The sequence below is a fragment of the Salvelinus fontinalis genome, chromosome 34 (assembly GCF_029448725.1).
Source record: "Salvelinus fontinalis isolate EN_2023a chromosome 34, ASM2944872v1, whole genome shotgun sequence".
NCBI classification, from domain to species: domain Eukaryota; kingdom Metazoa; phylum Chordata; class Actinopteri; order Salmoniformes; family Salmonidae; genus Salvelinus; species Salvelinus fontinalis.
This window is the reverse complement of record NC_074698.1, coordinates 25,873,025-25,883,854: the sequence shown is the minus strand read 5'-3', so window position 1 is coordinate 25,883,854 and position 10,830 is coordinate 25,873,025. Positions and strand designations below refer to the sequence as shown.

General features: G+C 45.9%; 3 protein-coding genes across 5 annotated transcripts in view; 1 reads left to right on the top strand and 2 right to left on the bottom strand.

The window, feature by feature from the left end:
* Positions 1-450: 450 nt before the first annotated feature.
* Positions 451-2,865, bottom strand: LOC129833614 (mitochondrial import inner membrane translocase subunit Tim29-like). 2 transcript variants are annotated; one of them, XM_055898307.1, is made up of 3 exons: positions 2,783-2,865; positions 2,363-2,546; positions 451-1,870 (listed from the first exon to the last, which is right to left on the bottom strand). In XM_055898307.1, the coding sequence occupies exons 2-3, from the start codon at positions 2,469-2,471 to the stop codon at positions 1,113-1,115; spliced, it is 867 nt and encodes a 288-aa protein (XP_055754282.1). In that variant the 5' UTR covers positions 2,472-2,546; positions 2,783-2,865; the 3' UTR covers positions 451-1,112. The 2 variants fall into 2 exon arrangements, with proteins under 2 accessions (XP_055754282.1, XP_055754283.1); XM_055898308.1 differs by having other exon boundaries at positions 2,363-2,543; positions 2,783-2,853.
* A 6-nt stretch (positions 2,866-2,871) lies between these two features.
* On the top strand, positions 2,872-7,069 carry LOC129833611 (protein YIPF1-like). 2 transcript variants are annotated; one of them, XM_055898306.1, is made up of 9 exons: positions 2,872-3,161; positions 3,474-3,539; positions 3,712-3,860; positions 3,992-4,072; positions 4,228-4,315; positions 4,514-4,630; positions 4,746-4,867; positions 5,173-5,355; positions 5,700-7,069. In XM_055898306.1, the coding sequence occupies exons 2-9, from the start codon at positions 3,509-3,511 to the stop codon at positions 5,802-5,804; spliced, it is 876 nt and encodes a 291-aa protein (XP_055754281.1). In that variant the 5' UTR covers positions 2,872-3,161; positions 3,474-3,508; the 3' UTR covers positions 5,805-7,069. The 2 variants fall into 2 exon arrangements, with proteins under 2 accessions (XP_055754281.1, XP_055754280.1); XM_055898305.1 differs by having other exon boundaries at positions 2,874-3,161; positions 4,746-4,912.
* A 709-nt stretch (positions 7,070-7,778) lies between these two features.
* Positions 7,779-10,830, bottom strand: part of LOC129833953 (histone-arginine methyltransferase CARM1-like) — a 13,384-nt gene continuing 10,332 nt past the window's right edge. The window contains exons 6-9 of the mRNA XM_055898762.1: positions 10,603-10,828; positions 10,081-10,158; positions 9,887-9,955; positions 7,779-9,550 (exon numbers count right to left, since the gene is read on the bottom strand). Of these exons, the coding sequence (XP_055754737.1) occupies positions 9,393-9,550; positions 9,887-9,955; positions 10,081-10,158; positions 10,603-10,828 (531 nt within the window). The 3' untranslated portion in view covers positions 7,779-9,392. The remainder of the gene's footprint in view (positions 9,551-9,886; positions 9,956-10,080; positions 10,159-10,602; positions 10,829-10,830) is intronic.

Below are 10,830 nucleotides of genomic sequence, written 5' to 3'. Positions count from 1 at the left end.
ATTCATCTGGAGAGGATTTTTCCACAAAATGAGTTAAGCTCCACAATGATAAGGGAGGTTGGTCAAAGGCAATACGATTAACGGAATAATTACTCTCAAACGTTAGGAAGAAAGGATGCCCATTCTATCTGCCTGAAGGGCATCACTGCAATACACAACTTCTGTAATCCCAGGAAGAGGCGGCGGCAAAAACACTGATTGACTTACCTCATGGAGACAAACACTCACTTCTTATGGAAGAAGTCACACATTGAGAATTAATGCTACTGTGACAATAGTCCTGAGGAGGAAAGTATTGAAAAACAGTCTGGACTGGAGGAATCAAAAATGGCTACCAGTTCCACTTAAATGTAATATCTTGGTATATTCTTCCCTGGATAGTGCCTCTGCTTTGTCTGAGATCAAATCATGGGGAGGTATTCAGAGTAAATGATCATCACAAAACTCAAATTCATTACAATAGTACTTTAATTTGACAATAATTCATAAATGATAAATCCAAACCATTTAGAGGAGGCTTATTGTATTGTTAAAGACATGCACCGGGAACTTTGGCGACTTTGGCCCCTCACCATTTGAGTAACAGCTAACAAGATGCACACAGCAGAGCAATGACATGGTGCACATGTGACGTAGTACGCAATTTCCGGGGACTCAGTGAGTACTTTCAGAACTACTAGCTAAAACTAATTCAAAAGTGCCAGAGAATATCAAGTTAGTTGAAGTTTGTAGTGGCTGTTTAGAGAATCTCTTTAACAAGTTGCTGACCATGGAATCAATTATCATATCTCAGTATAGAGCACTATATACCAAATAAGTATCATTAGTAAACTGTTAACAGTAATTTATTTTATAAAGGAGACCCTTTATCATCCTGTCATGTGTAGCTATAGTCCAGAGTGTTAATAGGCTTGGGCACTATATAACACATTACACAGTGCAGAAGGTACTCACACACTTTACACATCTCTCATACCATCTTGTCATCCAATAAATATGTCCATTCAGAGATTCTTGTTCAGCCATCTCATTATGTGTCCAGCACTCATTGTCCTGCTAGTGTGAGTCCATTGGTCCATGACACATTAGTCCTTTGCTTGAGCTTGTGTCTGCTACTCCTGTGTCTCCGTCTCTGTCAGTGTCCGCTCCTGTGGTTCTGGGTCAGGTAGCTCCTGTGGTTGAGCTACAATGCCTGTCTTTATTTTCATTGTTTCTACAAGATCTAAACTGTCCATCTGTATTTGTTCTACAATGCCTCCCTCCTCCTCAGCTGCCGATGCCTTTTCCTTCTCCTCAGTCTTCAGAGGCATCCATGACCCTTTGTGCAGCCTCTCGTTATTCTCCACCCCCTGGACACCAGGGGGCACTGTGGCGGACATAGCAGGCAGCAGGTGCTTGAACTCTTCGTCGTTCACATCATAGTCCTTCATCTTATGGTCCAGGATCCACCAGCGACCCGCGAAGCCAACGTCCAGTACCCGCGTGTGGAGCTCCCTCCAGGGGATAGAGAGGTTGGAGCACTGGGCCTCGTAAAGACTGGCGTCCGGGTTGTAATCGGCGAAGTAGGTGAGTGAGACCATTCCCAGGCTGAGGTGACGTAACCTTCCCTCGTTACGAAGCTTCGCCAGCTTCTGCACGTGCCCATCCGATGTTCCACTGCGTATCCACGGCGTCAGGAGCCCGAGCTGATTGGCTGTATCCAGGACGGTGGTCTCGAAGGAGGCGTCGTCGGGGTTTGTGTAGATGCAGGTGCCGGCTCCACCCAGAAGGCTCAGGTAGATGGAAGCTTTGATTGGCCTCTCCCACGCGCCCACCACAATCTCACGACACGCCTCCTTGTAGTCTCTGGACATGCCGCTAAACCACACACCTGATGGAGAGGGGAGAGAATTGTGAGAAAAAGACAGACAGCATTCACACGAGATAAGATAGATGGTTTACTAAAACAAAGGCAAAACAGACTGACACAATATCCCTAGACATGGTAGGCATGCACACAATTATGTTTTGTGTGTCAACACTGTATTCTATTGCATTGCATCTCCAAGCTGACAGGAACTGTCTCAGAGAGAGGTCACCGCAATAACCTCAGTCACGTGCCTTCCTCCACCCTGTGATTGCAAGCAGGGGCAACTGTGAAGGATCAAAAGCTAACAATACCTTTACATAGACGTGTATGAAGTACATTTTCAAATCTAACTAGTGTAAAAACCACAATGTGATACAGTTTGTTTGAAGCTAATGTCACATAATCTGATAACCTCATGAATGACTTTGGCAAGACGGTTAAGCAAGAAAGATCATAGGTTCGTAAAGGCGTGGTGGGCTAACACGACAACCAAGAGATAGATCGGTTTCTTACCCAATTTGCTATTTTTCAACCTCTCCCATCGGGTGCCATTGATGGGTGCTGCTCCTGCTTCTGCTACAGAGGTGGAGCACCATCTCCTGAGCACCCACGAGGCAGCCATGTTCGTCAGACAGAAGCCGATCGTTCCGGAAGTTCACATTCGGACTGGCTCAGACCGGAAAAACACAGCGGTCTTCTTGATACATTAATTTCCAATGTGAAAAAATGTAATTTATTAAGACAAAATGGCATGTCAGTAAAAAGTTATTTACAAAGTTATTTTTTCCCGTAAAAAAAACAAATATCCAATATCCAGTTCTGCTTAAAAATAATGTCATTAAATCCCTGTAATATCACTATAAACTAATAAATATCAAGTACAAATGTTTTTTTACATTCGGATAACACCCATATTACAAAGAAAACACTCACATTTGGCGCACCGCATTATCTTCCGTCTGTACCTGGTCACGTGAACATGATGATCAGTCTTGAGCCAACACAGAATCCGTTATGTACATAAGGTGACGTGGAACAGGCGAGAGATGATGTGAATTTAGTGCACCATAGTTGAAATTAACACCATTAGCTAGCTAGTTTATTCAGACATCCAACGCAGTACACATTTAAAAAAATAAATATTTAACTATGTGCTGCTGTTGTTAGGTGAGTTGATATTGAGATATAAAGCGAGAAAACAGTGCTAGCTCGACAGCTGTCAGGCTAGCGAGGCGGTCGTGTCAGCACTGCTAACATAGCTGACTGGCTCGCATTGCGGATACAACACAACAGAACCTCCTGTGACAAACAGGTAAGTCTCGGATCACGACGGCCAACGTATGACTATAAATCTGAAGCTAGCTAGCTAGAGTTACAGTAAACTATAGGCATAAACATGACACACAGACTGCTAGCCTGCCAAACAGGTCAACACAAACTGTCATTTGTCAGATTAAAAAATTGCACCTGTATATTCGATGTCGCAAGCCTACACATGATGCTGTACGTATGCTTTAGAAGGCAGCCAACAAAGAGAACATCTTGTTCATATGTAGCAAAAGCTAGTTGGCTACCCTATCCGGGAGAAGAACAGTTAAGAGTACATTTTCTCATCTCCTTCCAGGTCTTGCATGAGGTGGTCATCTTTCCAGAGTTACCATGGCGAGTCCAGATGATCTGAAGTTCCAAGGTGAGGCTCATGGAGTGGCTCCCATCCTCCTCTGTTTATCCCCTTTCACCTCCTCTTCACTCTTCCCCTCTCTCCTTGTCTCTACATCTCTCACTGCCACTGTCCCGCACCACCTCTCTCGGTCCCCCCCTCATTCCCTCACTCCAACCACCTCTGTCTTCTTCTCCTCTAGAGTTTGATGAGGCCACTGACCTGCTGTTAGCAGACCCTGGGGCCTCCACCCTCAGTATGTCTGGCTCCAGCAGAACGGCCCCGGCCGGTGCCACTGGGGACATCAAACTGGACATGTCCGATGATGAGGGACAGGAGGAGAGTTCAGAGGTCAGGATGATGAATGAGTCCAATCATATCGCTACATTGATAATCTGAAATTTTGCCTTTGTAATGACGTTTGCACAAACAGCCAAAAACCAAGCAATATGGGGATAACTGATTGACATTACTGTTTACAGCTCCTAAGAGGGGAGAAACAAACTAGCGGCTTCTGGACCTTTGAGTACTACCAGTCATTCTTCAATGTGGATACAATGCAGGTACAATATGCTTGAAATAACATAGAATAATCTGTACTCATGAGACTGGCCTATATGTTGCTGTTTAACATCTGCCATATAGAAACTGTAAATGTAGTGGTGTTAGTTGCTGTACAATGTCCATTGGTTGACTGACTTCCTGTCATGGGATGCAGGTGCTGGACAGGGTCAAGGGGTCGGTGATGCCTTTACCAGGACGGAACTTCATCAAACATACCCTCCAGTCGAGTCCGGATTTATATGGTAATGTGACACATCACCACTATAGCTTAGATACAATTGTTCCTAGATAGTTAGATCTGAATTAGAATGGACCTTAGAATGTTAACTTTTATAGCCATAAAACTGGAAGACAGTTTGCCAAACTCTGCATATCTTAGGTTGTAATGTGAACCACCTCTACCCAGACTAACCTTACCTCCTGGTCTCCCGTATGTCCAGGTCCCTTCTGGATCTGTGTGACGCTGGTGTTCTCTCTGGCCATCAGTGGAAACCTGTCCACCTTCCTGAACTCTCTGGGGAGCCCCCAATACCACTACAGACCCCAGTTCCACAGAGGTATGGTACCTGGGGGTTACAGCTTGGCTCCTTCTCAATGGTTTCATGTGAGATTTGCTATATATAAAAAAAAAATAGCAGTGTTGATGTTGCTTGCTTTTTCTCACTCCCTCAGTGACGATAGCTGCAGTAGTGATCTTCCTGTATGCCTGGCTGGTGCCCCTGGGTGTATGGGGTTTCCTGACCTGGAGGCAGAGGGAGGAGAGGCAGCAGAGTGGTTACTCCTTCCTGGAGACGGTGTGTGTCTACGGCTACTCCCTCTTCATCTACATCCCCACCTCAGTGAGTCAGCAGACACACACTAGTGAATGTCTGGGTCGTATTCAGCTAGCAAAACATATTCATCCCCCTAGCTAAATGTTTTTCAATGGAAAATGAAGTTCAGATGGTACCTACTTTACAGTTTCATAGTTTTATTCTGTTTTTGTGCCTATTGAATGACCCTGTTCTTGATAGTATCTTTCTATCTGATTGGGACCCAATCCGAACCGATTAATGCAGAACATCTTATTCTCAAGTAACAAACCAATCACCTCCCTCAGGTGTTGTGGATCTTACCATTCGAATGGCTCCGATGGCTCCTCATCCTGGTCGCCATGGTAATCTCTGGGTCGGTCCTGGTGCTCACCTTCTGGCCCGTCGTCCGCGATGACACCAAGGTGACTGCTTTTGCCACCGTGGCAACAATCGTCATTCTCCATGCTCTGCTATCAATTGGCTGCAAGGTAAGAGCCCACTATAAGAGTGCTATGGGTAAAAGTTACCTAGCCCATCCTCCTAAGCCCTGTTCAAGTACTTTGAAGAAGAATGTCAGTGATCATGGTCTGACATGAATATAGAAAGTAGTCCTCATTTCACTTATCCAGGGAAGGATGGACTTAAAATGTTTGAACCAGGCCCTAATCATAATCTAAATGGGAACGTCTCAGCTGTATGCGCCTCAGGGGAAATGTTAAATGTCTCATCTCCAACACCCTACTTCAGTCTATGGCTAGCTATAAACCTCATAGTTCTTTAAGTTTCTAACCCTTTATACCCGTCCCCTCTGTCCCTCTATGCTATCTTTCAGATGTATTTTTTCCAGACAGCGACTCGCACACCAGTTCCTACACTCGCAGTTCCTACACTCGCACCCAACCACACAGCAGCAATATTTACCAACAAGACCCACTGACCAAGAGGAACCGGAGGGAGATGTCCCAACACTTAATGACCTCTTCTCATAGTCACAATGTTTGAGACCACTGGGGAATCTGAAAGGACTAGATAAAAGGTTTAGGCTTTTGTTACCTACTCTGTGAGCATTGGAAGAGTAGCTAGCTGGCTAACCGCCAAACAGATGATGGCGATCTCGCCATTGACTAACTACATTGTTGTTGTGTGAGGACGATATGAGTCGAGAGGGAAAAGTTGGATGAAATCAGAGTTTACGACACCCGCGTGGACGTTGTTTTGAGTTTACAGCTCAGTGGGTCACACATTATCCAGTCCTTTCAGATCAGAGAAGGGGACGTAGCGAAGTAGGGCCTGCATACTCCGATGCTCGAACCAATAATGATACAGAGGACCGACAAGTGGTCAGAAAGGTACTCACAACGTTGTTGGAGGTTCTGGGTGTGTGAGCCCTACTCTAGTACATTATGGACTTAACTGGACCAGCAGCCCATTAAAAGTGCTGTGCAATTGACTACATATGTTATTACAAAGAGAAGGGACAAGGATAGAGGCCTATGAGTATAAGCAAATTATGGGTTATGAGGATTGCATTGGGGGAAACTGTCTTGCTTATGCTGCAGAAATGATTCCACTGTAAATTCTGCACTTGTATATTGTAATAAATCAATATTTATCATGGAGAAGTTGGGTGCACCTCAATAGTCGGAGACTTCCTCATCTCTACTTTTATCTGCACTAAAAACAGGAAAGGCAGAAGCATATGAGATCTGCTCTAACCAGCTCAGTTCTGTCATGACAAGGAAAGGAATTCTTTATAGACTTGAACTCCTCAGCTGCAGTCTGATCTTGAGATGCACCTATTGAAGGGAAATGCTGTATGAATGATGTACTAATACAGGGGTGGCCAACCTTATCCATAAAGGTGTATGCTTTTGTTCCAGCCAAGCAAAAACACCTGATTCTACAATCAGATGAGATGGATCAACAGGTATGTTACAGCTTGGCTGGAACCAATGCCCACGCCATCCCTCTGCGGGTGAGATTGTACACCTCTGAACTGTGAGATTGAAAAGGGTTGTTTTAGAACTCAAACCACTCCTATGACCTGGAACACGTGTAGTACTGTGCCGACTAATGTATCCACAACTTTTTCTCTTTGTAGATAGACTTGTAAATTAAGGAAAGGGTTTGTCAGTGTATTAATTTTTTCCTCTTTGTTCAGACTTCTGGGTTTGTGTGAATAAACTGTAGTTTCAGTCTGAATTGCGTCGTCTTCTTGGTGTTGACTAAAGCCCGAGGGCAGGGGTCTCTAACTCCGGTCCTGGAGTGCTATGTCTTGGCAGGCTTTTGTTCCAGCCCAGCACTACCACATCTGATTCAATTAAGATTAGTTGGTAGGTGCTGGGACAAAGGCCTGCACAACTAGGGGCTGGCGATGAAGGCTGCGAAATAGCCACCATCTTGATTTCAACCGAGGAAGTCAAGAGAACCCAGGTATGCAGCATTGGTTCCAGCCCTCAAGCTGTCAGTGCTCTGCTTACTGTACGTAGAAAACATCGATTCTTGCTAGGCCCAGCAATGATCCCTAAAATTTATGGGACAGCCGAGCACTCCAAAGGTAGTTGCTTTGTGTGTGTGCTTGGAGGACATACATTTACAGCTATATTCATTGGGCACGTCAATGTCTGCTGACCATGTAGGCTCATAGTGTAAGGCACAAGATTTGACGTTATAAAATCAGATTTCATAAGTCGTCCCTAACTGCTGGTTTTGGTTAGGAAAATCTGATCCTAGATCTGTGGCAATTTCTTACAACGAACAGGAAACGGCACAATAGTCTTCCTGATGCACTTTCCATCAATTGAGGTCCCAGAGAAAAGTAGTGTTTGAATGCTAAGCTAGCAACTATCACAACATTGGTGTTAAAAATCTAACAGTAATATCTAAAGTTAATTATAAGACCTGATCCAAATATTTTTTGGGGGACTTCTCCACCAACATTTAATTGACTCCTTTTATACTTGTTTTTTGTTTGTTGCTTTTCTGTGAAAGAAATAAAACAAATAAAGACAACTGAAAAGTTAACCCTACAAACTAGCAAGACATTTTCTCTTCATAAAACTTGCTAAATCAAAAAAATGTAATTAAACTCAGTCCACAAATTGTGACTGGAAGCAATGCATACATGTCCATTAAGTCTTTGTCTGAAGGTTGGGCAATCAACTTGCCCGGGAAAGGAGGGAGGAGAGGTTTAGATATGTTAGAGTCTGGATATCATAGGGAAAGAGGTGACTCTATCCCGAACTCCCCACCTCAGTCTGAACGGCACTCTCAAAATGAAGGAAAGGAAACCGGGGAAGAATGTAAACTAGGATACAGCTGCTCCAACGGCCGACATCAGTGTCCTTGGTCCATACTGTCAGTCTGTCTTTCTGTGGGTTCATCCTGCTTCCACCAATACCATCGGCTCACTGCAATCCCGATTGGCTATGAAGGGGAGTGGGGGGCCGGGTCTGCTGCTGTGTCCTCGAAGCTCATTGGCGAGGTTCTAACAGAGTTCCAGAGTTGGTGTTCTTCAAGATCCCGTTTTACAGGGTTCTCCTACACAATGACATCTAGGCTACATCTCAAATGACACCCTAGTCCCTATACAGTGCACTTCATTTGTCCATGTGGCTCTAGTCAAAAGTAGAGCACTCTATATGGAATAGGGTGTCTTTTGAGATAGCCCAGTAGACTTAGGCTAAAGACTACCACTATGGATGACCAGACAAACACCTTGGGGGGAGCTAGCTATCACTCTGGAATGGGGCCGTTTAAGGAGAGAGGCTCTACAGGCAGGTGGAGAAGTTCCTCGATATGAAAACAAAATGGCGTCAGTGAGGGGTGTTCATAGTGTTCTACTGTACAGGAAAGCCCCCTATCCTTTCAGTGCAGATCTGTAGTGGGGGACATCCAATCCAGCGATAAGGGGAGGGGGGATAGCGACTGGCTGTAGTGGATGGGGTTGCGAGTGTTTGGTGGAGGAGGGGGAAGGATGGGGCATCGCACTGGCACTAGGGGAGGCGAAATGTCCAAAAGGGAGAAGAGGGAGGGAACCCGGAAAAAGGAGATGATACCTGCTGTACAGTCGTGCAATGAGTTATTCTTTGCAACAAAAGTCTCTGTGTTGAATGTGTATGTGTAGGTGTACATGTGTCTGTAAAGCATGAAAAGGTCCAGTCAAACAAAGTTCAGTTCAGCTCTCCATTCAGAAAAACTGCCAATTCTTTGTGCTGATCAGTCTGTCAGTTGAACGTAGAGGTGCTGCCACCCTCTGGCTGGACTGGTGATATCATAGCAGCTGCTGCACGATGATGAGAGGGAGGGAGGGAGACGGGGAACAGCTCTCAAAACGGAGAGAGCAGCGGGGAGGGACGGATATGAGAGAATAACTCCAGTGATAGAGAGATGGACAGTAAAGGAGAAAGGAAGGTGCTGAAGGGACAACACGACAGCACTGGTTTTGGTATTCTGGTTCTGGCCGGTCGGGGGTAGGGGCTAGTAGAGGTCATGCAGGGGTTCGGAGGTGAAGGGTGACGAGGTCTTAACTCCCATAATGCATGGTGTTGCTAGGGATGGCCATGGGAGAGGCCATGGAGATGGCGGGTCCCCCCATGGTGAACTGGTTGGTGACGGGATAATGCTGCTGCTGCTGGTTAGAGCTGCTGCTGCTGCTAGGACCTGATTGGCCAGTAGAAGCTCCTGGAGAGATGGGGGTGAGGGGGAGAAAATGGGAGGGAGAGAGAGGGAAAGAATGTTATCACCTTTCCCTGATTGGTTGTGGGCCAACTATGTCACATAATTCAGAAACCATCCCCTCCATTTACACAAATGATAGGCGTTTAGGAAACTTGACTTGATGTAGTTTAGTACAGGGTTTACCAAACTCGGTCCTGCCCCCCCCCCCCCACAGCTGATTCAAATAACCAAAGCTTGATGAGGAGTTCAATATTTAAATCAGCTGTGTAGTGCTAGGGCAAAAAACAAAATGTGCAGGACCGAATTTAGGAAACCCTTATAGTGTATAAGGAGACGTACCCTGGACGATTCCGGTGCTCATGATGGAGCCCATCCTGGAGTGGGTGTGATTCACTATCCCTGTGTTCACTGAGGGCGGGAACAGAGGAAATAGTGAGACTGTATTAACGCACACACAAACGTGCAAACACACACAGTCAGTCACACTGTCTGTGCTTGTCTGTCAGGCAGTCCATCAGTCCGTAGTATCCTACCGAGGGGGATGAGGTTGTTGTGGGACACCGTCGAGCCGCTGCCCATGACCGTACTGAGGTCATAGGCTGTAGGCATCCCTGAGAGAGAGAGAGAGAGAGAGAGAGATGAAAGGATGAGACGGGGAAGAGAGTGAGATGGGGAGGAGAGAACGAGAGAGATGGGAAGAGAAAGGGAGCGAAATGGGAGAAAAGCACAGAAGCATAAGCATCCTTTCTCTCTCACACACCGTTTCCCCCTCAGAGAGAGCATGCATCCCCTGTCTATCAGCTGCTCTGTTAGCCTGATCTATTCTGTGATATCCCTACAGTTTAGTAAGACATTTGGTCATGATGTTGTATGGATGCTTTTGCCTGATGATGCTATCATGGGTCAGATTGTGTGTGTATCGTCTGTGTGTTTACCTGACACAGCATTGTTCTGCCTCATGCAGTGTGTGTGTGGGTTCTGCCCTGTGCAGTGTGTGTGGGTATGTCTTCTGTGTGTGTCTCCTCTACCGGTGTCCTCTATGTGTGTGTATTTACCTGACACAGCCATGCCCTGGCTCATGCTGTAGGCCCCCCCAGTGTTCCACATGGTCTCAGAGGGGGAGGTGTAGTGCGACCCAGGAGGGGGGGTGGGTGTGCTGCCTGTGTACCTACAAAAACACACACATACACAACAACATACACGCCATGAGAGGGAGCTCCCCTTCCCCCCCTCGTTATCCTGAATGGCACAGGCCGAGGGCAGCGGAACAGACCAACTCACCT

Bases quoted from the DNA above. Each gene is read 5' to 3' on its own strand.
- LOC129833614 (XM_055898307.1), bottom strand. From the start codon at position 2,471: ATGGCTGCCTCGTGGGTGCTCAGGAGATGGTGCTCCACCTCTGTAGCA. The intron at 1,871-2,362 runs GTAAGAAACCGA...CCTCTCCATCAG, and splicing joins GTTGAAAAATAGCAAATTGG to GTGTGTGGTTTAGCGGCATG.
- LOC129833611 (XM_055898305.1), top strand. From the start codon at position 3,509: ATGGCGAGTCCAGATGATCTGAAGTTCCAAG. The intron at 3,540-3,711 runs GTGAGGCTCATG...CTTCTCCTCTAG, and splicing joins AGATGATCTGAAGTTCCAAG to AGTTTGATGAGGCCACTGAC. The intron at 4,073-4,227 runs GTACAATATGCT...CATGGGATGCAG, and splicing joins TCAATGTGGATACAATGCAG to GTGCTGGACAGGGTCAAGGG.